Source organism: Podarcis cretensis, assembly GCF_951804945.1.
Source record: "Podarcis cretensis genome assembly, chromosome: 1".
Lineage (NCBI taxonomy): Eukaryota > Metazoa > Chordata > Lepidosauria > Squamata > Lacertidae > Podarcis > Podarcis cretensis.
Window position 1 is genome coordinate 32770070 of NC_137170.1, and position 25498 is coordinate 32795567.

Below are 25498 nucleotides of genomic sequence, written 5' to 3' on the forward strand. Positions count from 1 at the left end.
AATAAAGAACAAAACAGGGTGCACACCTGGATCTGGGCGTAATTCACTGCCCTTAAGATTGTGGCTCATAATCACATTAAAGAAATAAGGCACATTTCACAGTCCACCTACAGCAGCATTAGAGATCCCAGAGACTCCCCTTCTCTACCACCACCAAGTTTATCTGTCCTATTCACTAAGAAGAAGAAAAGCATATATTTCATTATGGGCAACTCAGGAGCCCAACAAAAAACCAGCACCTTATGCCCATCATCCTCCCTGCCTTTTTCCACTCCTCCAGCGGCTGAGACTTTGCAAAGTTGGTCTCCAACTCTGGAAACCAAGAAAATAAAAAAAGAGAAAAATAACTACTTGAGAGAGGTTGCATTTCCCACTGATGAGATGACAGCAACTTCCAACAGCAGACTGGCAAGGGTCGTGACTAGCCTCAGGCATCCACCAGCGTCAGTCCATCGTGCAAGGCACGTTTCCACATGTAGTAAGTGGAACGTGCCGTCAAGGGGAAATGAGCTCTGAACTCTTTGTACGTTGGGAAGGTCTTTGACTCAAAGCGCTGCTGGAGAAACAGCTTGGCCTGGGCTTTGAACTGAGCCGTGGCAATCACATCCATCACAAACATGCTGTTGTTCTCTGCCATTTGGTAGCCTGGTATCACAGCGCTGTAGGGCTTGGGAGGCTGCTTGTCTACGAGCACTAGAGCACTCTCCTTTTGCTGCAGTGGGCGCAGTTCAAGTTCTGCCTTCCCACTAGTCTCAGCGGTTTTCTTTTCAAAGTTTTCGGAAAGCCCGTTTAAGGTAAGGCCGTGCTTCTTGGTTGCTTGGCTGCCGCTTCTCCTCCAAAACCAATAGGCTGTGGAAGAAAGGCTTGGGTAGCGCAGGCGGAACTTGCAGAAGGGCATTTTCCACTGACAGACACGTTTCTTGGCCAAGTGGCGAAGGTGCTTTTGCCAGATGTGTAGAGATGGGTTGATGCGCATGATAATACGGGACCCTGGATGGTGTCCATTGATCATCTTCTCACTAGGGAGGCTCCCTGGCTTGAATGGCAGGAATGGCTTCTTGTTCATAAGGGGGTTCTGGTTGACGGAAACAGGCTGGGAAGGCATGAAGCTGGGGTTCTCGTTGATGGCCTTTCTTCTCCAGTTGTAGTAGGTGGACCTGGAGATGCCAGGAAAGCAGCACTTGAAGCTCCTGTAGGGCAGAACAGTATTCATGGAAATGCACCTCTCCAGGTAGGACTTGGCTCCTTGCATGGAAGTCCCATTTTGGTTGGAATTCAAGAGCAGGCTTTTGGGCCCTAGGCCGCCTTCAGACTTTATTGCACCGTATTTGCCTGCAGGGAGATTCTCCTGTTTGTGCACCTGAGGATCCTTTGGCAGCACAACTTCCGCAGGGGAAGAGGCCCTGCCATTTGTCCCATTTTGCATCTCGTGCTTCCAGGCATAGTAAGTGGAGCGAGAGATTTCTGGGAACATTTGTCGGAAGTGCTGAAGAGGGACCACCTTGCCCTCTCGGAAGCAGGACTGCAGGAACTGTTTGGCCGCAAATCTGGCAGCCGCCTTCTTCCTATGCTCTTGAGACTGGCGCTTCCATCGATAGAAAGTACTTTTGGTGATGCATAGGTTCGAATGAGTCACCTGGGGATCCCTAGGCAGCAGCTCCAAGGTATTCACCGGTTGCACGGGAGGCTCTGGAGCTGGGCTTGTGGCTTCCAGCTCCTCGAGGCCGACCACAGGCACAAAGTACTGAGCTCTGAACAGCTGGGACGAGAGCTGCTGCCCTGACCACATGATATGCAGCGTGGAAACTTGCAAGCCGCACCCCCTGGGTCGGATCAGTCGGTTGAAGTACGGCCGGATCTTTAGGTTGCTCATTGGGTATATGGAATAGATGTTGCACTGCAGCACCGACGCCAGGGCATACATGTGCCACATGTTGGCAAAAGTGCCAGGGAAGCAGGTGGCTTTGATGTCCGCATCAAAAATGGCCTCTAGGATGGCCAAGGGCAAGTTAGTCATCTCAGGGGATTCCTCCGTGCAAAGGGAGTAGCGAGCTGCCTGCAACATCACTTTGGAATCGATCATGCCGTGCAGGTAATACTGCTTGTGCAGCAACATCTCCACCGCTGTGCGCACCTGCAGCTCCAGGCTTAGGCTGGTGTTCCCCCACAGCAGCACGCTGGCAGCCTCAAACAGGTGATTCCCTTCGCCTTTGCAAACCAAAGGCAGCATATTGCAGGGAGCATCTTCTGGGTAGAGGCTTTTGGCAACCCGGTCAACTTCCAGCTCTTCCTGGAACGGCCTCTCACGGTAGCCAGGTAAGGAGAACGAGGACAAAGTCCTCTCGGCTTCTAGGGTTGCGCTGGTGAGTCCCTCCAGCCCAAAGCATTCGGCCGCCTCTTGCAGTTCCTGAAGCACAGACTGCACCAGCTGGTGTCGCTGGATCATCCTGAAAACCACAGAAGAGTTCAGACAATGACGCTGTCACACATTCAGCATTTCCCCATGCACTTTCTTTGGCATTTGGCCTCAGTTACCAAGACTATTGTATTCTAGTTAAAAATAAATGGGTCAGTGAGCCTGGCTGTTAACCAGGAGGTTGGTGGTTCAAGCCCACCCAGGTATAGCTGTGGCAGGATTCCTGCATAGCAGGGGGTTGGACTAGATGACCCTCAAGGTCCCTTACAACTCCACAATTCTGTACTCTATGCTTCTATGAAATCAGGTCTTGCAGCAGCCCCAAAATCTGGCCCCCAGTGATCTAAAGCCAACGTTTCCCTGAGAGTCCCTCCTTCTAGTTTTGTTCCTGACCTTTAGATTTTTCTTACTGGCAGGCAATCAAGGGGAAACTTTTTAACTGGTCCAGGAATTATGGAAAGCAAATGATTTTTGAAACTGCTTACTGGCTTGATTTTTCCTGCCTTGAAACCCTGAAAAGGCCTCTTGCTAAGCTGCACACACTGGGAAAATCAGAAATTATGCCTCAGCCAGCCAGCCAGCTTATTGTAGTGTGCTCAGAAGTGTTTCTATTCCTCTAGGGCTGTTTTCATCCTTTATACAAATTTATTAAATAATCATCATCCTTTGCCACCAAGTACTCAATAAAAAGAATAAAAGGTTGCTACCATGCTTGTGAGTATAATGAATGCTTTAAAAGAGTGAAGGGTAACTCATGGGATATTTTTTTCAGATCACTTTTAAGTTTTCTCTTTATTTCACCTGAACTGCATAATAAACACACTCTTAATTTATACTGCAGGCAAACAAAAAATGCCTGGCTGGGTAGAGAACACAACCCATACTGGAAAGCAGAGCAAAGAAAAATACAATGGGTGGAGTCTATATGTAGCCCACAATTACCATATAGGCTGTTTTTTCAGTTTCACTTAAGTGATTATAGGGCGACTGTGATCATGAAAAATCCACCCACAGGAAGGGGAAGTCTTTAGTTAGTAGGCTATTCAGGAGCCTCCATATGAAGTTTTTGTTGTGAACTCACCTGGCTTATTCCCTTATTTTTTCAGAGGGTCCTATTCTTTAATTGCTCCTGTGGTGGTGCATTGTGGTTACTAAGGCTTTCATCATGTGTCACGTCACAAATTAAAAAGAAAATTTTCCAAAAACATCTTTTTTTTTGGGGGGGGGAGCACAGCTCTGGGGTCAGTGCACCCATTTGTTCCACCCTGCCTACAGGGCTGCCTTCACATCTGAGTTTGTGTTTTAGTTACTTAATTACTCACTGCACCTTTTAATTGCTAATCTGTTTAGAACAGCAAGCCTTCTTTCAAGAGACAACCTCAGACTGTACTACTATATTCCAGGCTTTTTACAAGCTGCAGAAGCCTATTTTCATATGACGCTATATTTCACACTCCCAGTCTCCTCCGTCTCAGATATTCTTAGGCCCTAGCACCCAGCATAGAAGATCAAAATATTTGCATAGCAGATCCTTTTTCCTTCTGCTGAAAATAATGAAGAGAAACAGGACTTTGTGCTAGGCAGTAACAACCTTTATTTATATTTACCAGAAGCAGCACTAAAATCTGCATTCAGACAGCAACAGAATAGGGTCTCAAAGGTGTCCTGGAAAATATATATTCACAAAGGCTGGTTTGGGGACAAAAGTCTTGTCACATGCAACATACAGCAAGCTTCTAGGACAGTAATGGGGAACCTGTAGCCCCCCAGATGTTCTCAGACTCCAACTCCCATTGGCCTCAGACAGTATGGCCAATGTTAAGTAACAGTAACCTCCGGAGGGCGACAGGTTCGTCATCATAGCTCCAGGACAAAAGGCACAGGGAACCCTAGAACAGGGGTCAGCAAACTTTTTCAGCAGGGGGCCAGTCCACTGTCCCTCAGACATTGTGGGGGGCCGGACTATATTGCAGGGTGGGGGGTGAACAAATTCCTATGCCCCACAAATAACCTAGAGATGCATTTTAAATAAAAGCACACATTCTACTCATGTAAAAACATGCTGATTCCCAGACCGTCCGTGGGCCGGATTTAGAAGGCGATTGGGCCGGATCTGGCCCCTGGGCCTTAGTTTGCCTTAGAACCTACTTACAGCTTCATGTCACAATACTGCCATGTTTTTTAGGGTCACATCAATTCAAACTCATAGTTGACAGTATAGCTTCCAATATTATGCAAAATCCTGGATATCTGTAAATTTTATCCAGTTCTTCCCAGTACAGAGGGACATTATTCTGTTTCCATGCAGGCCCACTTTGGGGGTAATTTAAAGCTTCTCTATTCATCCTGAATCTCTTAGGGCATTAATTAAAGCAGGCTTCCTCAACCTCAGCCCTCCAGATGTTTTTGGCCTACAACTCCCATGATCCCTAGCTAGCAGGACCAGTGGTCAGGGATGATGGGAATTGTAGTCTCAAAACATCTGGAGGGCCGAAGTGGACGAAGCCGGAATTGAAGCATAGTCACAGAAGGCTATACAAATCCTAAGGTTCTTTTAAAAGTTCATTATTACAGTAGCTTGGTAAGAGTGGTGAATGCAGCAGCCCCAAAAGCAGGATGCAACAACACCTGACTCCCCTGTCAAGTGTGTAATACAGTGATACCTCGGGTTACATACGCTTCAGGTTACATATGCTTCAGGTTACAGACTTCGCTAACCCAGAAATAGTGCTTCAGGTTAAGAACTTTGCTTCAGGATGAGTACATAAATCGTGCTCCGGCGGCACGGCAGCAGCAGCAGGAGGCCCCATTAGCTAAAGTGGTGCTTCAGGTTAAGAACAGTTTCAGGCTAAGTACGGACCTCTGGAACGAATTAAGTACTGAACCCGAGGTACCACTGTATACAATCGACCCTTCAGACATTAAATAGCAGCACGACTGGCAGCACAAGGCACACACATTCTGTTCATGGTGGATGTCTTCTTCATTTATCAGGCCCCCCTCCTCCCTAAAAGGCATTTCAAGTGCCAATAGCAGGGAATCAAACATCTCTCTCTCTTAGGAAAAGATGGCACTCAAATATATTGCAATGTTTTAACCCCAGGGATCCAACCAGGGGTGCCATTTAGGATGGCTGTATATCCTTCTCTACCCTTTTGTATTTCCAACTACCCTTCATTATTTCTCAAAAGCATGCCTATATCAAGTCAGCTGACTAGTTCTTTTATGCACTGAACAATCTAACCATTTATAACAGCCTCTGCAGTAGGTATATGTGCTAAAAGTATAAATCCCTTTGCCTAAAAAACACCCCAAATTACCATTTCACCCATGCTGATAATATTGCTGTAGTTGTCATGAGGTATGGCTGGCCTGCCAATCAGACTGGTCAAATATTATCAGCTGAAAATCATTATTTGACTGCAGCTCATGATGCCTGGAGGATTGGTCTGCGGCCTACTTTCCAAAAATGCCTTTTAAAAAAACATTTGGTTTTGAATAGTGGCTGCTAGCTGGCCTTTAAAAAATAGTTTTGTAATTGAAGGCCGACACTGATGTTCTAGGATAAGTGAAAGAGAAGACCTGTGTTGTCAATCATCACACATGTATAAACTCCTCACCTAACATTAAGGTTTTATTTATTAAAATAACTACTTAACAGAAGTTTTCATGCTGATGCTTGACGAGTGAACTAACCAAATATTTTACTTTCTTGTCAGATACTCAATACTTTCTTAAATATAGAAGATATAAAAAACACAATGAATACACTTAAAAGTGCTTTTTTGTTTTGTTTAATGTTGAACATATCCAAGGATGAAATTTGAAACTATAGCATTAGTCTCAATTTCACTTTCCTTCCTCCCTTCTATGGAAATGGTACCATTTCCAGCTAATACTGGTGAACTAGACACCTTCCTACTTTTAGTCTACAATATTTCAGGCCTTTAAAATAATTTCCATTGTCTGGGCCTTTTAGTTTTTTAATGTATATTTTTTATTTTATTTTTTGGAGAGGAGATATCACAATTTTTAGATTTTTAGTTTCGCCTGTATGCTTTATCCTGTGTTCACTTTATTTTTTACTTTTTTATTGTCAGCTGCCAAGAAAACTTCATGTTATGCGGTAGCATCCAAAGCTAAAAATAAGTACATTTCAGAATACTTGAGCACTATTGCTGACATTACTTTTTGACCTGGTCATAGTATTGAAGAATAGCCATGCTAAATCTTTCACTGCAAAAAGGCAATGCCTGCAGCATCTTCGAGGACTATGTTTTATTCATTAGAAGTGTGAACTGAGAAAGTTGATTTAGTTTACCCCTTACTTTTCTTCAACCCACCAGTTTATATAACTCACTTTTGCTAACTCACATAAACAGCAAAACAGAATTGTGCCAATGGAACCTACTGCCACAACAACCCCTCTGTATATTTTCCCCAAAATTACTTTATCACATACAGCGACATTAGGATGTGCTTGCTCAGGAGTCCCATCCAATTCTGTGGGACTAAGACAGCAAGCCTAACCCCATTTACCTGGGAGTAAGCCCTACTGAAGTCAATAGGACTACGTTTAGAGTAGACATGGTTAGGTTTGCAGCATTAAATTTTTTGGGGGGTGGGGTATGGCAGCTCATCTGCTGATTTGGCATGAAAGGTGAAGAGACAGTACAAAACAGTATAATGAATTAAATTAAGAGAAAAAGAGAAAACATTTCGAGTCCCAACGTTTCTCTGAGTGCACGCAAGCATTCTAAGTTGGAACCCAAAAAAGTATAGCGCAGGTGTTAAGAGTTATTCTTGCTGGATCCCACCAGATTTTCATCAACAGCACAAAAGTCAGATCGCGGCCAGCCAGGGCCTTGGAAAACTCCATGTTTCCTTCCAGTCCAAGGACAATCTTAAATGAGGTCATGAGTGAAGCCCAGCCAAAGAACTAAGCGCTGTGCCCCCTCTGCCGGCCAGTCTCGCTCGTCCTAAAGTACCGCGGAGAAGCCATCTTTCCAAAGATGGTGGACGCACAGGAATAAACTTGGGAATGAGCTTGATGAGCGGTTGTTACCCAGTTAAAGATACATAAGGGCACCAATAAAAAGGGGGTGGAGGAAGGAAAGGAAAAACATGCTCCTTCAAACAAGAACAGGGTTTTCTATTAAAAAAAGAACCTACAGGAAATTGCCCAGGGCTTAACCCCAAGACGGATTCCCTGCTCTGCTGAAGAGATAATGGGAGGTTTGTGGGGCGGGACCTAGCAGAGGGCAGCCAAAAGTTGCCTCAGGAGATCCTCTGTTAACAAAAGACTATCTTTGGAGAGAGAAGTTGAAAGAGGGAGTGCGCGGGGTGGGGGGGAGAGAGATTTGGATCAGCAAACCAAAGACGTGGAGCAAATGGAGGCGACTCTGAATTAAGCAGCTGTATATAGAAAGGGGAGGTAATAACGCGCAGCGCAACTCTGTGCATGTTTACTCTGCCGAGTTCATGGGACCTGCTTCCTAAGGTTGCAGGATATTTCCCTAGGTTTGCAGCCCTCATTATATAACCTGGCTGGTGCTCAAGCCTTCCTTGGGTTTGAGTTTGCACTGGCCTACTTTACTGGAATTCAGCGGAGTCTTTTGGAGGGGTTTAGCGTTCTCTCCAGAAACCGGTTTGCAGACTTCGGAAGTTCCCTCCAACTCACCTTTGCTTGTTGGGCAAAGCCCTGGTGTTGACCCCAACCCGTCCTAAGCAGCTCCTGCTCCTTCCTCCTCTCTCTGCAAAGCTGTTTCCTGGACATTTAAATCCTGGAGCAGGAAGCGTAGCGAGCTCCCCTTTCTCAGCTGTGAGCCTGTGTCCCACATTCAGACTAGAACTGGTTTCAAATCTGGAGTGAACCAATTGGAGTGATTGACTTGTGTGAAAGGATCTCGGCTCCACCCCTCCCCCTCCCCACCAGGAAATAGTCCATCCCCAAGTGTTCTTGTCTATAAGATGAAAGGAGTGCAGATGTAAGGGGTCACTTCCAAAGTTAAAGTGATCCTTGCGATTATCGAAGACACTTAAAGAGACAAGCACTTCCACTGTTAAAATATCACAATTATTTTCAGAACCTGAGCAAAAAAAAGCCGGGAGGGAAGCCAAAATGCAAAGGTAGAAATTATGCTCATAGGTAGAAACCATGTAAAGGGAAATTGGTTTGGACACAATATTTGTACTTGCTCATACTGTATTGTTTCTGCAAATATATAAGAAAGGGAGAAGCAAAGAATCATAACTTTATTGTGTACCTGACTCAAAACACAGATGCACAGGATAACAAAACTGATTGCATTCTGGTTGAAGAAGTGAAAACAAATTGGCAACAGCCTTGCATTTCTAGGAAAGGCATGATGAGTCCACCTAAATTGTATTTTTGCTCTGATTCATCATATTTCTTTATAAAATGCAAACCTAGAATCATTTCAAAATAGCTGTAGTTGCTCTAGCTTCACTTAAAGTGGTAATTCAGCAATGCAACAGAACCAATATAGCCAGGGTCTACTCTAACCCTAACTCTGGGTTTCTCTTTTTGCAAAGTCTGTTTTGAAAAGGTCTGACCCAGTTTAAGACTTTCCTGCACCATCATATCAAATAGCTTAAGTCCATCCAGAGTTTTCACAGCTATGGAGGGATTTGAAGTTAGGCCTTTCTGGTTCTAGTTATGAAAATAATAATATGCACTCTTACTGGACTCCTGGCCCTGAACCCTTATACTGCAGCTAGTTCCTTAACTTTTCTTGGGAATAACTAGAGATTTGGTTGCTGAGACATAAGAATCTGCCTGTCACAGAGCTGCCTGTAAGCATTTTGAGGCATAGAACAAATGCTAAAATTGGACTACCTGGGGGGGGGGTCGTTTCAATCATAGCATATAATCATTATTCTGAAAATGTTATTGGTATGGAAAGGCTTAAGAGTGCTGGAAGAAATTTGTGAGGAAGAACATCACTTGGTTATCACATAACAGATTGGATGATGAGGGTCTTACCTAAATTATTACTGAGATCCCATGTAGTATAGAAAACAAAATATAGTATTGGCTTGTGTTCAGATCCTTGCACAGCCTTGGTCTTACAAGGTCACTTTGAACAAATCTGTATAAGATCTAGGAATGTAAAATATTAATGCCCAACTCTGCTGTGCAGGTGGACAAAATAAGGATTGTAAAACTCTTTGAAATGGAAAATAAAGCAAATCCATTTGAAATCAGAAGTGCAGTGCTTTAAAATCAGTAGAGACAGAACCTTATAGGATTTGAACAGTTTGGTCAGTGAAACATTATTGATAGAGAACACTTTTCATTATCATAATTATTAATAATAAAAATGTTTGTTGCAGCAGTGCCTACACAAGGACTCAGTGTGCTATGCAGTTCACACACAGAGATTACTAAGTGTTCAGAGGCAAGGATAGCGCTGAGTCAGCTAGGTTGGTAATTAACATAGGTGCTGGAAAAGACACAAAAGAGACTCTCTGAGTCATTCTGTTATGCGGATTGCTAGATACATGAGGAACTCAATGAATAAACAAGTAGCACTTTTTGTCACTGGTCTTTCATCCATTAGATTTGAGATAAGCATATTCTGTCTCTTGATTTTGAGGTATGGGGGTTGCATGGTGACGAAACATAGTCTGCTTATCAACCAACTAGATGTTTTGTATGCATTTGTGGTACAGTATGTTTTTCTTGAGAAAGCACATCGCTCTTCAACAAATTTTGGTGCACAATCCCTCAGCGTGACTTGATTTCCTGTTCTGGATCTCGCTCAAACCTTCTCTTAAGAATAGAATATTGCTTTCTACAACATAAACGCATACTTACCAATTCCTTACATGTCACAAACACATACTAAGCATACTACAAAATATGTAGTTACACATACTGACTAATTTGTTCTGCTTTGATAGTAGCAAGGATCCTTAGCAGGGCACTGGAGCCTCAACCCTCTGTACAGTGGTACCTCCGGTTAAGTACCGTACTTAATTTGTTCCGGAGGTCCGTACTTATCCTGAAACTTTTCTTAACCTAAAGCACCACTTTAGATAATGGGGCCTCCTGCTGCTGCTGCCGTGCCGCCGGAGCACAATTTCTGTTCTCATCCTGAAGCAAAGTTCTTAACCTGAAGCACTATTTCTGGGTTAGCGGAGTCTGTAACCTGAAGCGTATGTAACCTGAAGCGTATGTAACCCGAGGTATCACTGTACAGGAAATTCCTCTGACATCAAAGATTTTGCAGAGTGCCTCCAAATCTCCAGGTTTATCGTTACCGTTTTAAGGGCTTAGAACCTTGCTTTAAAAGGGATAAGAGAGCTGAGTTTTTCAGAAATTCTACTGCAATAATAACTTGTCTGCTTTCTCTGCACATGTGCAGAATCCCACTAGGAGTTACACACAACAGATAACAAAAATGAGAACAGAGCTGACCAATACAGGGCATCAACACTTAGGCTTCAGTGTTGACACTAGAAACTCTGCTTTCACCTCAGGTAGAGCAGGGACTGGGTGGTTTCAAGTCCCCCCCCCCCCCCCCGCAACCTACTTTTCCATAACTAGTAAGAGGTGGATGGAGGATTTGGGAAGGAATCAGGAAGATGAGGAAAGTTTTCCCTTCATCTCTCCCTCCCCTCCCTACTGTAGAAGATTAGGGTTGGTAAAATATATGAGATAAGTTTCACTTCCTCCATGGACTCATTGTGTGGCATTCACCAAGTACAGCACAGCCTTTGTTCTTCATCTGTGAATAGTGTCCTGCTCACCAGTAGAGGAAGAATTCTATGGCACCTTGAAACTAATGGCAGCTATTATTATGCAAGACTGGAAATAATTTACAAACTAGAAATGCAATATATATATAAACAATTATATAAATATATAGCTAAGTATTTGCCAGCAGCAACCTGTAGAAAAATTGCAAGAGTCATAGACCAGAGCAGGCTTCCTCAACCTCGGCCCTCCAGATGTTTTTGGCCTACAACTCCCATGATCCCTAGCTAGCAGGACCAGTGGTCAGGGATTATGGGAATTGTAGTCTCAAAACATCTGGAGGGCCGAGGTTGAGGAAGCCTGGACTAGAACAAGCTCAATGTTGATGTCAGTCATTGCTCCTGGTTGTTTGACAGAATAGAATAAATATAATTAATCAGTCCTGATTTAAATCATTTAAAATTTGAACATGCTGAGGATAGTGCAGGAAATTTTGGAAAATAATTAAGGGATTTGGATGGCCAGAGGAATAAACTCTCCATTGCAAACATTACATTACATACAAATATTGCAGCCAGTTTGCAGCAAATCCATCAGTGGGACACAATATCTGAGGAGGTCAAATGGGACTCCCCCCCCCAAAAAAAATATTCATTTTATAACACAAATAAAAAACACAAACAGTAAAGACAAACAATACAAAAAATTCTTGTCATATCCTTATTTTTCTAAACATTGTTAAGTGGGCTTCCCCAAGTCCCACCTATCTGATTTTCATTTTACTTCATCTTTAGCAGTTTATATATTATAATTTCTAACCATCTTTTTTTTTAATCACACTTAAAATAACTTCACATTTTATCACTTATAAATAATACTATTTTAAAATACACTATCTTCTACTTCTAACCCTACAGCATTTATCCACTTCCAAAGCTATTCTAAGGTTTAAATATTAACATATTTTTTCAAATATTCCTTAAACTTCTTCCAATCTTCTTCCACCGCCTTTTCTCTCTGGTCTCGGAGTCTCCCGGTCAGTTCGGCAAGTTCCATATGGTCCATCATCTTCATCTGCCATTCTTTGATAGTTGGTAAATCTTGTTTCTTCCAATTCTTCGCTAACAATATTCTCGCCACTATTGTGGCATATAGAAAAGAAATAACATCCTTTCTGGAGATTTCAACCCCCACTATACCAAGTAAAAAGGCTTCTGGTTTTTTAATAAATGTGTTTTTCAACACTTTTTTCAATTCATTAAAAATCCTTTCCCAGGAGTCTTTTACCTTGGGGCACGTCCACCACATGTGGTAAAAGGTTCCTTCTTTTTCTCTACACTTCCAGCATTTATTATCATGAGAATGATACATTTTTGCTAACTTCACTGGTGTTATATACCATCTGTACATCATTTTCATCAAATTTTCTCTTAATACATTACAAGCTGTAAATTTGATTCCCTTTTTCCACAATTTCTCCCAATCCACCATCATGATATTGTGCCCCACATCCCTGGCCCATTCAATCATTACAGATTTCACTTGTTCATCTTTCGTATGCCATTCCAGCAATAAATTATACATCTTAGATAGGTTTTTGCCATTCCTTAAAACAATTCAATTTATCAATGATAGGAAGTACTTGGAACAAAAATAACAACTTAGGCAATACATTCATCTTCATCTCAGAAATTCGGCCCAGCAAAGATAGTTTCAACCTTGTCCAGATATCCAAATCTCTCTTGATATCTTTCCATAACTTTTCATAGTTATCTTTGTACAAATTCAATTTTTTTGCAGTCATATTTACACCCAGATAGTTCACTTTTTTCACAAACTTCAGCCCTGTGGTTTCCTCTAAATTAAGTTTTTCAGGTATCGTTAATTTTTTTCTAAAACTTTGGTTTTATTCTTATTCAATTTGAAACCTGCAACTTGTCCGAACTCTTGAATTATTTTCAGTACTTTGATTGCACTGGTCTCAGGGTCCTGTAAAGTCATACCAAATCAGCAGCAAAGGCTTTTAATTTATATTGTTTAGTTCCAACTACTATGCCTTTAACTTCCTCATCTTTCCTTATCATATTCAACAAATGGGACTTATTTGGTCCAGTGGGCGCAGGGACACCAGGCAGGGTTGTTTTTTTATTATTATTTCCCACAGTTTTTGGCTCTCTGCAGAAATGCAGGAACCGTTAAAGGGCTGGGGCTCTGCCAAGCAGTCTAGGCGAGACAGGTACAGGAGCCTGAGAGAACAAAACATTGGCAATGCAAATAGATGGAAGGGAGTCAGCATATCCAGCTGGCCCTGCCTGCCTACCCCAACTTCCCCTGAACCTTCTACTGGGGTTTCTCCCTTCTTCCAACCACCTCCCACTAGTAACTGCCTTTTTTCCCCTCAGCCACCCTGTCCATTTGTGACATCACAGGAAGTTTGTAGCCAGCGGCAACTGCTGGAGATGCATCTGCACAGCCTCCCATCCTGGTACTGGAAAGGGGAATGTCATGAACGTTACTTAGATGTATTTAGAAATACATTGATTTAGAAGTAGAAGATGGCTTGCTTAAGCTCTGCTGTCCCCTTCATTGCTGCTTTCGGGGAAAGCTTCATCGGCTTCTGACATCCATGAAAGGCAAACACAGATACGGTGAGAGGAATATTCCAGCCCTCGTTCAACAGTATCATCCGGCCACCTCCACTGGCCAGCCTGCCAACCTCTGCTGGCTTCCACCCATGAATATCCAGTGGTTCATTCACCCAGAGCCTGGAGGGCAGCCTACACCGCTATCTGAACATGCAATTCCCAGGCATACCGTATCTGGTGGGTGACCTATGTCCACTCTCCATTCATACTTACACCAGCATCAATCCACAAATATCCGCACAGCTTTTGTCAACAGCCTTCTGAAGGTGAATTTCAATCAGCTTACATACACAAACTTCAGCCTCCTTCAGCCCTGCGGCATCCCGGGCATCCACATGCTAATCACAGCTTCCACCCACCAACAACTACCAGCTTCTGCCAGGTCCATCGCCAGCTTCCAACCATAGATATCTGCTGCTTTCAAGCCACGGTCCTGCTCAGCAGGTACACTTGCGTTCTCGTTGCTCCACAGCATCTCATTGACGGATGATGGCCTCCTTCCATTTGCCACTTTGCCTCCATGTGGAAGGAGACCACCAAGTACTGAATAACACAGCTGTTGTCCACTGTGTCCTCTTCAAGCTTTTGCCTTGGGTTTCCCCTTGGACCACTTTTGTATATCCACTGAGTTGCCATGTGCTTTTATGACATCACAGGGCGTCCACAGCCAATCACAGCAGCTGGAGAGGCACCATCATCATCACCTCCTCAGGCCTCACAATGGTGGGTGCAGCTCAGCAGCCATTTCCCCTTTGCTTGTTAGTATGTACAGCTCACTCCTTATCTGTAATGACACCAGAGGAAGGCATGCCATAAATTGTGGGGGGTCATTTTTCATCCTGGCAGCTGCATTTCCTTGGGTCAGATTTTCCATGTATGGGGGCCAACTCCTAAGGGCCAAGGTCCCTTCACCTCCCCCCCCCAAATATTGATTAGTTGATTAGTTGCATCAGGTGTGCTTGAGAAAACACCTGTTTTCGTGCTGTTGTGAGGGATTCTATTCAAGGGGTTGAATACAGTGAATGCTTGGGTTGCGAACGTGATCCGTGCAGGAGGCACGTTCGCAACCCACAGTGTTCGCAACCCACAGCACCACATCTTTGCATGTGCGGGTTGCGATTCAGTGCTTCTGCGCGTGCGCAAAGAAGTAACCTGTTCTGGTACTTCCAGATTCGGCGTGGTGCACAACCCGAAAACGCGTAACCCGAAGCGTCTGTAACCCGAGGTATAACTGTAATAGACTGGAGACAGGGGCGTATGAAGGGGGCGGGTCGCCCCTAGTACCACTCTGGGGGGGTGACAAGATGGCCCACTGCCCCCCCCCAGCTGTAGAGCGGCCAAGGGGGTGCGCGCAGTCAGCATAGATGCCGCTCATGCAGTGTCTGTACGGGCTGCCCCCCACGTGTTCCATTCATACAGGTGCCCATACGGGCTGCTGCTTGCAAGGCGACCGTACAGCTGCCGCACGTGCACCGCCTGCCAGTTCTCCCCACCCCTCAGTGTCCCACCCCAGATGCCAGAGACGGTTCCTCCGCCACTGACTGGAGAAGCCAGTATAAGTTGCAATTCAGCTGAATTTGGGGGAACCACTTGAAGCATCTGCTGTGTTGAGCTATTTAATAAAATAAAAAGGGACTTGTTTTAAAATAATTAATAATTATTTCTTCCCATTGGAGGCTATCCTGAGTATTAAAGAAGTATATATAAGCCAAATGACTCTCCAAAACCAATGACATGGTTGCACCTGCGTTATGTGAAAACAGTTGTTTACTATAATATAAACTTCAGATAAAGATTTGGTAGTGATAATAGAAATTTAAGTTATAACCCAATAAAGTTTAACACTGTTATTACCTCAGCTTCTTATGGGTAGCTGTAAACATCTCCACTGTTGTGGATTTGGCATTGATAACACGTGTCTACTCAGAAGCAAATCCTACTGAATTCAATGGGGCTTAAAGATAAAGGTAGAGGGACCCCTGACCATTACCATTATGTCCTGTGACTGACGACTCTGGGGTTGCGGCGCTCATCTCGCTTTACTGGCCAAGGGAGCTGGCATACAGCTTCCGGGTCACGTGGCCAGCATGACTAAGCCGCTTCTGGCGAACCAGAGCAGCGCACGGAAACGCAATTTACCTTCCCGCCAGAGTGGTACCTACCGTATTTATCTACTTACACTTCGTGCTTTCGAATTGCTAGGTTGGCAGGGTCAATGGGACTTACTCTTCAGTAATTGGGAAATAGCACTGCAGAATAAAGTTGCAATCTATACATGCTTATATGTGGATAAACCTGCAATTCTAAATACAGTTCTTGGGGAGAGTAAGCTCTTTTGAGTGAAATGGGACTTTTGTCTGTTTAGGATTGCAGTGTTTCTCAAACAGCATGAGGTTGTAGATAGATCAAATTAATGCTTTTGGTTTAATCAGCATACCTTCCCCCTGACTAGATAATTGAATCAGTCATTTATTTACTTCAGCATGATTGTTCAGTGCAGCACAGAGATCAAAAACCTGTTTGGAAAGGAAACTCATCGATTGCGTGCTGAAAAATTGCCCTGTCTTTCTAGCAAAGGCGGAAGGTTGCAGCTAGATAAAGTATAGAAAGCTAAAGGGTTCTTGGTGAATTACTGATAGACTGGCTGCTTCTCATTACAAAGTTTCAGGCACATCCATGTAAGAAATGACATTCAACCTATGTATAGATTGTCGTGTGTGACAATTCCCACAACTCTGCATGTATGGAGAGAAGGGTGTGAAAATGATTTCAGAAGGCTTTGGTTTGATCTCTTTCTGCTTCTGCCTGCTTCTTGGAAGAACTATATGCAGGGAGTTCGATATTGTGAAGCCATCTTTCTCAGACTTTTTAAACCTGTTCTGCCTTCTCCCCACCTCCTGCCCATTCAGCACCAACTATTTAGTCCACAACAGAGCAGACAGAAATTATTGTATACAGTCATGTGTATGTAAGTTGCTGTATTAGTGTGAATTGGGGCACTAACTCAATGGAGGCATTAGAACAGGTGTCAGCAAACTTTTTCAGCAAGGGGCCAGTACACTGTTCCTTAGACCTTGTGGAGGGCCGGACTATATTTTGAAAAATAATAATAATGAGCAAATTCCTATGTCCCACAAATAACCCAGAGATGCATTTTAAACAAAAGCACACATTCTACTCATGTAAAAACACCAGGCAGGCCCCACAAATAACCCAGAGATGCATTTTAAATAAAAGGGCACATTCTACTCATATAAAAACACAATGATTCCTGGACCGTCTGCGAGCCGGATTTAGAAGGCGATTGGGCCAGGTCCAGCCCCAGGCCTTAGGTTGCCTACGCATGCATTAGAAAGACCTAGTAGATTCAGTGGGATACAGGATTTTAGAGTGTATGACTAAGATCAGTGAGGCCTAAATTCAAACCCCCTACTCAGCCGTGAAACTTACTTAGGCTGGCCACTGTTTTTCACCTTAAATTTGTTGTGAAAGGGAGCACCATACAGGCATGTCCAAAGTCCGTTTTGGGGGCCTAATCCAGCCTGTCAGTCGATTTAATCCAGCCCCCGTGGCAGTATATGTCCTGAGGTAAAATCCTAAAAAAAGCACAAAACTCCAATCCTAAAAAAAGCATGTTCACTTCATCAAATGTGGCCCTCTTTGAAAAAAGTTTGGGCACCCCTGATTGTATGTAGCATTGAGCCATCTTGAGGAAAGGCAAGATTTAAAAAATAGATAAATACCTGACCTATTTAAACCACACTCTAGAAAGCATTACTAGAACACAGCAGTACAGATGGGATGATAAGATAAACTGTACATATTCAGTGCTAAAGGACATTCAACCCATTTCTGTCTTAGCCGGTAAAGATTTTTCTGATGTGGGAAGTGACACAATACAGTATGGAGTGAAAATTAAGTGTTCACAGAATCAGTTATCTGGCATGAAATAGTAAACTGCATCTGACGTGAGGCAGATTATTTTTCTGTCAGTCCCATAAAGATCCAACCCCCCCCCCCACACACACACACACCCAGCCTGCAATGTGGGGCTTATTTATGCTGCAGAGAGCTGTTTGCAAAGCAAATATCCTCGAGATGACTCAAGAGAACATGCTTAGCAGATTTCTGCAGTTAGACCAACGCACTCACCCTTCCCTCAGAGTCACTTGTCATAAAATTGTAGAACTGTAGAGTTGGAAGGGATCTCGAGGGCCATCTAGTCCAACACATTACAATGCAGGAATCTCATCTAGGCTGTATTCAAGCTATGTCTTGAAGGCACGTTTGAATCACATGCTTTCCCTCAAATAATTCTGGGAACTGTGGTTTGTTAAGATTTGCTAGGAATTTTAACTCTGTAAAAGATAAACCAGAGTGCCCAGAATTCATTGAGGGAATTCCTTCATTTGATGAGTCAACCCCTGGGCATGAACAACGTCCCTCCAGTAGGTCTTCTTGGATGGATTTTTTTTTTCATACTCCGTGAAATTATAACAGTGTGTTGTCCTTTTCCACCTTGAAGATGTGTGGTCAGTATGTTTTCATTGTTGTTTATGTGTTAAAATGTATCCCAATAAACATTTAGCCATTGCAAATTCAAAATGAGAAAGCAACATATGTTCTTCCAAATTTCCCAATAATATTTTGATTAGAAGGGCAATAGTAGATCTGATGTACAGAGCGATCCTTTAAGACAACACCATTAACAAAAGTGTTGTCTATGTATGGGCTACTACCCCCCACCCCACATTTTCTTTCTCTCTCCTCTCTCCCCCCCCCCACTTCTCTCTCCCCCCAACCTCACCACCATGCATAGGACAGCAATGTCTCACATCAAATGTTACTGACACATAGAAAGGACTGAAAGGACTGAAAACAGAGACTTTATATGTACAGTGGTACCTCAGGTTACATACGCTTCAGGTTACAGACTCCGCTAACCCAGAAATAGTGCTTCAGGTTAAGAACTTTGCTTCAGGATGAGAACAGAAATCGTGCTCTGGCGGCGCAGCGGCAGGAGGAGGCCCCATTAGCTAAAGTGGTGCTTCAGGTTAAGAACAGTTTCAGGTTAAGAACAGACCTCCGGAACGAATTAAGTACTTAACCCGAGGTACCTCTGTACCTTTGTTATCTATGAATATCTTTTAATAACAACACTTTTTTTAAGTCCGTGTGATTTGATGTTTTTATGCCATCACATTACGAGCTGGTAATGCATATGTAATAATGTGCAGAACTCTGGAACCAACGAGGCACTAGATTATTACGTTAAAAGAAAGGGGGGGGACCCAACTGTGATTATAGGACAAAAATAATGTGTGTTTGATAAGGAGTCATATAAGCTTTTATATTCAGCTCGATCTAGGCTAAGTACACACCATATATTTAAAGTGCATTTTCCCTCCCAAAGAATCATAGGAAGTATAGTTTAAGAGTGCTGGGAATTGTATCATTTTGGGGGGTAAACAACAGTTCTCAAGATTCTCAGGAGGGGTGTGCGAATCCTGCATGCTTTAATGTGCTTTAAATGTACTCCCTAATCCTGTAAGAGGTGGGGCATCCTCAGCAGCTTGCAGAATTGAGCATTTAAGTGGAATAGTTCACGTCCACAACATACATTTAAAGGACTTTTAAAGGTCATGGCTTCACCCCAATAATCCTGGGAATGGCAATTTGTTAAAAGTTGCTTGGAACTGTAGCTTGGTGAGGGGTAAACAGTTCCCGATAGTCTTGTGGGGGAGCCATGTGCTTTAATTGTATGGTGTGGGTGTTAGAGAGACGGGAGGGGAGGAATTGGTTGAATAGTGACTTTTGCAGCATACTAATTTGCACAATGTCACGACACAAAACTATAATAGGGCATTATGACACCAGATTCAAGAAAGGTGAAGGAGCCTCTCTGAACAGCTATTGTGTTTAGTTCCACCCTTTGTTACCTGAGGAGATATTGACAAATCAGAGGGCTCAAAGTCTGGACAAAGCTGCTGAAATGCTGATGTGAGTGATTTATAGCAAAAGATTGAATTAGTTTATTTAGCCTATCTGTGTCTAAATGATGACTGAAAGGGAAGGAAAAGAGAATTTCTGGAAGGCGTAAATCTTTAAAGCGGCTAGGAGAATTTATTACGAGTGAGCAATATACAGTTCATGGAGTATAACAAAGAAACAAAAAACAACAACCAGTGACTGAATTTTAGAATAAAGACAAGCGTGAGTTGAGAAATCAGATATCCCAATGAAAAAGGCGGAACAAAGGAGGAAAAACTCATTTTTACAGTAAAAAAAGATTTGATTTTGCAGCCTTCAAAGCACTTTTTTAGGATCCAATTGCTTATTTTTAAAGTGGGGTAAATTACAGTACTAGTCCTCGCACTGCAGAGAACTGTTTGAAAATGATATGCTGGTTTTCACTAATATTTTATTCTATGAAAGCCTCTAGTATATTTACATTTGCATCTGATAACATCTTACTGATATTAGCTCTACTTCCCAGGTTTCGTTCCCCTCAGCACAGGTACCAAACACTAGTAAACAATTCAGAAGTCCTCTTCTCCCCACCCCCACCACTTCCTCCTGCTCCACTTTTAGAATGGGTTCTTATATTTTCTGAAATTGTTTTTTTTTTAATCTGATTGTGCACACAGCAACATAAACATCAAACAGATTCTAGAGCCTATTCCTTGTTCAATTTGTGCATCACTTTGATAGTATTAAACAAAGTCATCTTTTAATACATTTTCCCTTCCTCCCTTCAGATTTTGCACACTCTTGCACAATTAACAATGTAAAAATAATAAAAAGCACATATTTAGCATTATTTATGTTTTTAAAAAATAAGGTGCTCTTCCCATGGGGAAAGCAATTTTTTATTGGGAGTGTGTAACTGCCTTGCCTGGTTTCAGGGTGTGAAAGTTCTGAACATCAGTTTTTTCTACTGTGAAATGGGTATCTTGTAGTGCCCACAGCAACTTTCCAAATGTGCTCCTGGGCTCAAAAAGGTTGGACAGAGAGGAAAGGTGCTTCCAGACAACCTGTTTATTGAGCATTCATCCTGATTTGTTTGCAGGGAGATAAGATGACATTAGCTATTTACTGAGCACTCATTTTTCGCAATACGTTTAATCTTTTGGGGAAGCAGGTTTGTTGCACAAGAGCTGCCAATCAGCTATAATTGTGCCCCCTGAAATTGTTGGTATGTGATTGAATCCCACCCCAAAATAGCTATAGTCTGGACACACTGCAGTCAGAGAATGAGAAAGATTATCAAAGAAAGAAGTTTTTTCCCTTTTCTGGGATGAGATTCTTACCACATTTTTAAAGTGGTAACAGTTCATCACAAGATTGTATAATTGATCAACACAGCTACCTGCAGTTTTGGACTGTCATGGCGACTGTCGTGATCACAGAATTGTAGAGTTGGATGGGACTCACAAGGGTCATCTAGTCCAACCCCCTGCAGTGCAGGAACGACGAGCTCCTGCACTTCAAATTTCACCACTGCGCCACTAATGCCAATGCAGGATTAATGTACATTACCGGAACTCTTGCATTACATTGTTTGGGGTTCCTGTTTTGGAAGAAAAGTGGAATATAAATTTAAAAGTAAATAAAATATTTATTTGTTTTATTGAAAATATGTTAACCTGCCCTACCATGCAAGGCAAAATAAAAACTAACAGAACGTAAACAGAAACCATAAATGAGAGCAGATGAATGACGCAGAATCAGTAACCAAACAAGATGGCAACAGCAACAAAGGTTCAAAGTCAAGATCAAAGTGTTTCCCCTCCGAATTGCTCCAGCTGTTTTGCCCTCCTATATGCCCATAAAAGCTGAGAGGACTCAGCAGGATCACAGCTCTGCATGGGGTTGGGCACTTCTTTCCCCCCTTTGCCTTTCCTGTGCTATCAGCAGCTCCATCCGAAAACGCTGTGGAAACCTGGGAACGCACTCCTTTCACATTTCCCACTGTTCAAAGGGCAGGGCACTTTTCAGATGGGTTCCAAAATGATAACAGATTGTTCTGTTTGCTGGACTGTTATAAGAATTTTAGTGTCAAAGTGGGAAACCTCCCCATTGTCTCTTTCCTCACAAATCTTGTCCTCAGAAATCCTGTCTTAAGGGCACATTCAAGATATGAACAGGGTGTGAGCCTGTGACCTGTGACCTAGCTGCCTTGCTTCTCAATATTCTCTGGTTGGCCTCTGTTATTCTCTCCTACCGATAGAGAACATAAAAAGACTACTCTATATGGGCTCTTGGGTACCCCATAAGGGGAAAAGAGCAGTTTTTTTCTTATAACATGGACCAATAGAATATTTTACTGGACGAAGCTGATGAAATGAGCTCCCCTAGAAAAACCTATGCAGTAGGGATAGTTTAGGTGGTAGAGCATGAGACTCTTAATCTCATGGTTGTGGGTTCAAGCCCCACATCAAGCCCCTTCCTGCATTACAGTTCCCTGTGTATATCACTGCATACAAAACAATCTACTCGGAAGACAGAGAAATCTTGAGAAACAAGTCCACTAGTTGAAAGACAGTGATACTTTGGTGTTTTCTAGGGACAAAAGAACCAAAGCATAATGCATCGGCCCTGCCCCACTTCTGAAATCTCTTCATAGAATCATAGAACTGTAGAATTCAAGGGACTCTGAGGGGCATCTAGTCCAACCCTCTGCAGTGCAGGAACCCACCAATCTTCTGGTTAACAGCCAGACACACAGACCCCTTGCTCAACAAGATGTGCAGCACTAACTGGAGATCCAGAGTGGTATATTGAGATGGGAATGCTTGATGAGGACTGGGAAGACTTAAGTTGAAATCGCCACTCAGCCATTAAGCTTGTTGGTGGTTGACTTTGCGCTTGGCACTCTCTCAACCTAACCTACCTCCCAGGTTGTTGTGATGATAAAATGAGCCTATACATTGCTTTCAGCTCCTTTGAGAAAAAAGGTGGGGTATAAATGAGCAAGGACACTGAATAGGTGAAGAACAATAAATGCATTTTTCAGCATTTAGTTCTAGACAATTGGTTTCAGTGCAATAAACACACAGTTCTTATCCATTTAACTTGCAAGCAATTAATTCCTTCTGAAATGTGCTTCTTCTGCAGCGATATCGCATTATTTAAATACTCAAGCTAGTGTTTAGTCGGTGGAAAAATGAGGTTTTTCTCCACAGGTAGTGTATCCATTGCTGTCGCAATTTCTCTGTACAGCAGGACTGCTAGTTTTGTTTTTTGTTTTTTTTATATATATATATTTATTAAGATTTTTAAATACAAATACAGAAATAATAAACAATATAACATAGTTTCATAACTTCTTTGGACTCCCTCGCGTCTCCCGCTCCCACTTACATCATTGTAAATTTTGCCAGCAATTTATCATCTTGTTTAGATTCTTGTATCCCATTCATTTGAATATAATCTAATAATTCTCCAAAAGGTTTATATTTTCCTCAATCTCACTTATCGTCCTAATTCCGCCTAATTTGGTGGTGCTCAATTATTTATGATCTAGCATCCTCCTTAACATTCAACCAAATTACAGTATTTTTGTAAATAAATCTTAAATTTCTTCCAATCTTCTTCAGCTCTCTCCTCTCCGAGGTAGTTTTGTTAGCTATTGTCTAAGAGGCATCCTTTGTGTTATTGTCTACATATAGACAGGCACATAACTCCTACCCACCGTACTCCTACACACATCCATTCTTTTTGTGACTCAATTTGAAAATATATATATATATTCAGCAATTTTAGTGAGTGCTTGCGTTTTCCTCAGAGTGCTATAATGTACTTTTCTACATGGTGGCAGCGCCACATAGAGAAGAAAAATAGCAACTATGCTGTGTGAAAGAGACATACGATATCATCCAAACCGTGAGCTTATGTAGCCATGTTCTGGTACTGTGTAGTTATGAAAATGTTCCTTTTGTCATATATATAGCATATTGAACTAGTTTTCTGAATGCTCCAATACATTTTTGCTGTTCTGACCAGTAGACAAAGCAAAAGAGATAAAGGTTCCCGTGGTGCTCTCATTGCGAGAAAAAGATCGGATGCTTTAGCCTTGCCGTATGGTGTGTCCTTTGGTGACGGAGATGGGCAAGCAGGGGGAAGGGCGTTGTGTTGTAAAATATGTAAACGTTTCGGTTCTGTGCCGGGCTCCAAGGGTCTAGGACACCAGTTCTTGGGGGAGGAGGAGGAAGCTGAAAGAGAGGCTCAGAAAATGCGCCTGTCCTTTGTTCTTGGATTTGGATGTGTCAGGAGGGGCCATGGAAATTTTTGGAACTTAGACACTAAATGGAGCTCACAGCAGGTGCTTCATCTGGCATGAAGAGGACAAAAGGACGGGTGGGGAAGTGTTTGGAGTGGACAATTGCAGCTCAGCATGTCCTGAGTGTGTCAAATCCCTCAGCTTCCATGGAGCTGATGCCTCATCCATAGTGGTCCAGTTTTTTCACAACAAGGCTGTGCATATCAAAGGGGCCTGATCTCCCGAAAGGGATGAGGGAGTACAAAAGAGCTGGGTCAGAATGGCAGCTCAGATGGGAGGTGCTTCATTTGCAGGAGGTAATAAGGACAAGGCAGGCCGCAACTCAAAACATGCTTTCAAATGGTCACAGAAAATCACGCACTAAGTTACCCCAGAGCCGTTATTGTACAATATACATTTAGTAATAGAAGGTAGAGACATGTGTGAAGACTTTTTCTCCCAATTTATGCAGACCAGTTAACTCCACCTACTCACAAACTGATTGCCACTTTAATACGTTTGTTATGTGGTTATTGAATCCTCACAGAACCCTGTTGGTTCATGAAGTGAAGCCATATTGGGTTGGTGGTTGAAGACCAATTATATTTTTGTCAGTCTCCCCAACATTTTGGGGTAATCCTGGGCTCATGTTTCACATAAAATCCATAATTCTGTTCCATCCAATAATTGGAGCATATTAAATGCATAAATACGTGTTATTATCACCTCTTTCAGATGCAGGATTGAGGCTGAGAGAATGTGCCCCTGGTTCACAGCTCAATCTCATAACCATAATACAACCCTATTTATCTGTTCTAATCTATAATTTATCTATCAGCTTAATCATTGAAAGGACTATTTGTATATTTTATTTATTTCTTAAATTTTATATACCACTTGATCGTTTACAAAAGCGCTTTCAAAGTTCACACAGATGCTCCTTGGGAGATTTTGAACAAGAGTGAATTATAATTGCAATAAAACTCTTAATAGAGAAATGTCTGAGGAGAAAGAATTGAGAACTTTCGAAAACAATGCAGGAGATAGTAATGATAGCAAGATATAAAGTGTGTGTGTGTGTACACACATCTGAGTCTCCAGCAAGAAAAACTTGTGTAAGCCAAGCACAGCTATAAACCACTCCCATGTTCTTATTTGCCTCAGCATTTATTTATAAAACTTAAATCTGAGCTATTGGAAAGAGGTCAAGTGACTGTAGGCATTATGTTAATCTGTTTCTTTGTTTTTTGTTTTAATGATGAGACATAGAGCAACAACATCAGAAACTGAAAGGAGCAAGGTCAGAAAAGAGAATTGTTGCAGAAGTAAAACTGCTTCTTGTGTGAGAAAAGAAGGCTGGCTTCTAGCACAGGCTGAAAGTGGGGAAAGCAAAGACAAGTTGTAAAGAGGAAACGAGGTCCCTAAATCCAGTTGTGTAGTCTAGTAGCCATTAT

General features: G+C 42.5%; 1 protein-coding gene and 1 long non-coding RNA gene across 7 annotated transcripts in view; one reads left to right on the top strand and one right to left on the bottom strand.

Moving 5' to 3' along the window:
* The window catches only part of VRTN (vertebrae development associated), a 27531-nt gene continuing 2033 nt past the window's right edge, over positions 1–25498 (bottom strand). The window contains exons 1-3 of one of the 6 annotated variants that reach the window (XM_079971960.1): positions 17936–18205; positions 14153–14567; positions 1–2447 (exon numbers count right to left, since the gene is read on the bottom strand). In XM_079971960.1, the coding sequence (XP_079828086.1) occupies positions 428–2446 (2019 nt within the window). In that variant the 5' untranslated portion in view covers position 2447; positions 14153–14567; positions 17936–18205 and the 3' untranslated portion in view covers positions 1–427. Of the gene's footprint in view, positions 2448–6955; positions 8283–12739; positions 13385–14152; positions 14568–17935; positions 18208–25498 lie in introns of those variants that run through there. The other 5 variants (XR_013837677.1, XR_013837678.1, XM_079971961.1 and 2 more) reach the window with 5 other exon arrangements.
* The window catches only part of LOC307214434, a 9709-nt gene continuing 3824 nt past the window's right edge, over positions 19614–25498 (top strand). The window contains exon 1 of the long non-coding RNA XR_013838084.1: positions 19614–19783. This is a non-coding gene — a long non-coding RNA (uncharacterized lncRNA). The remainder of the gene's footprint in view (positions 19784–25498) is intronic.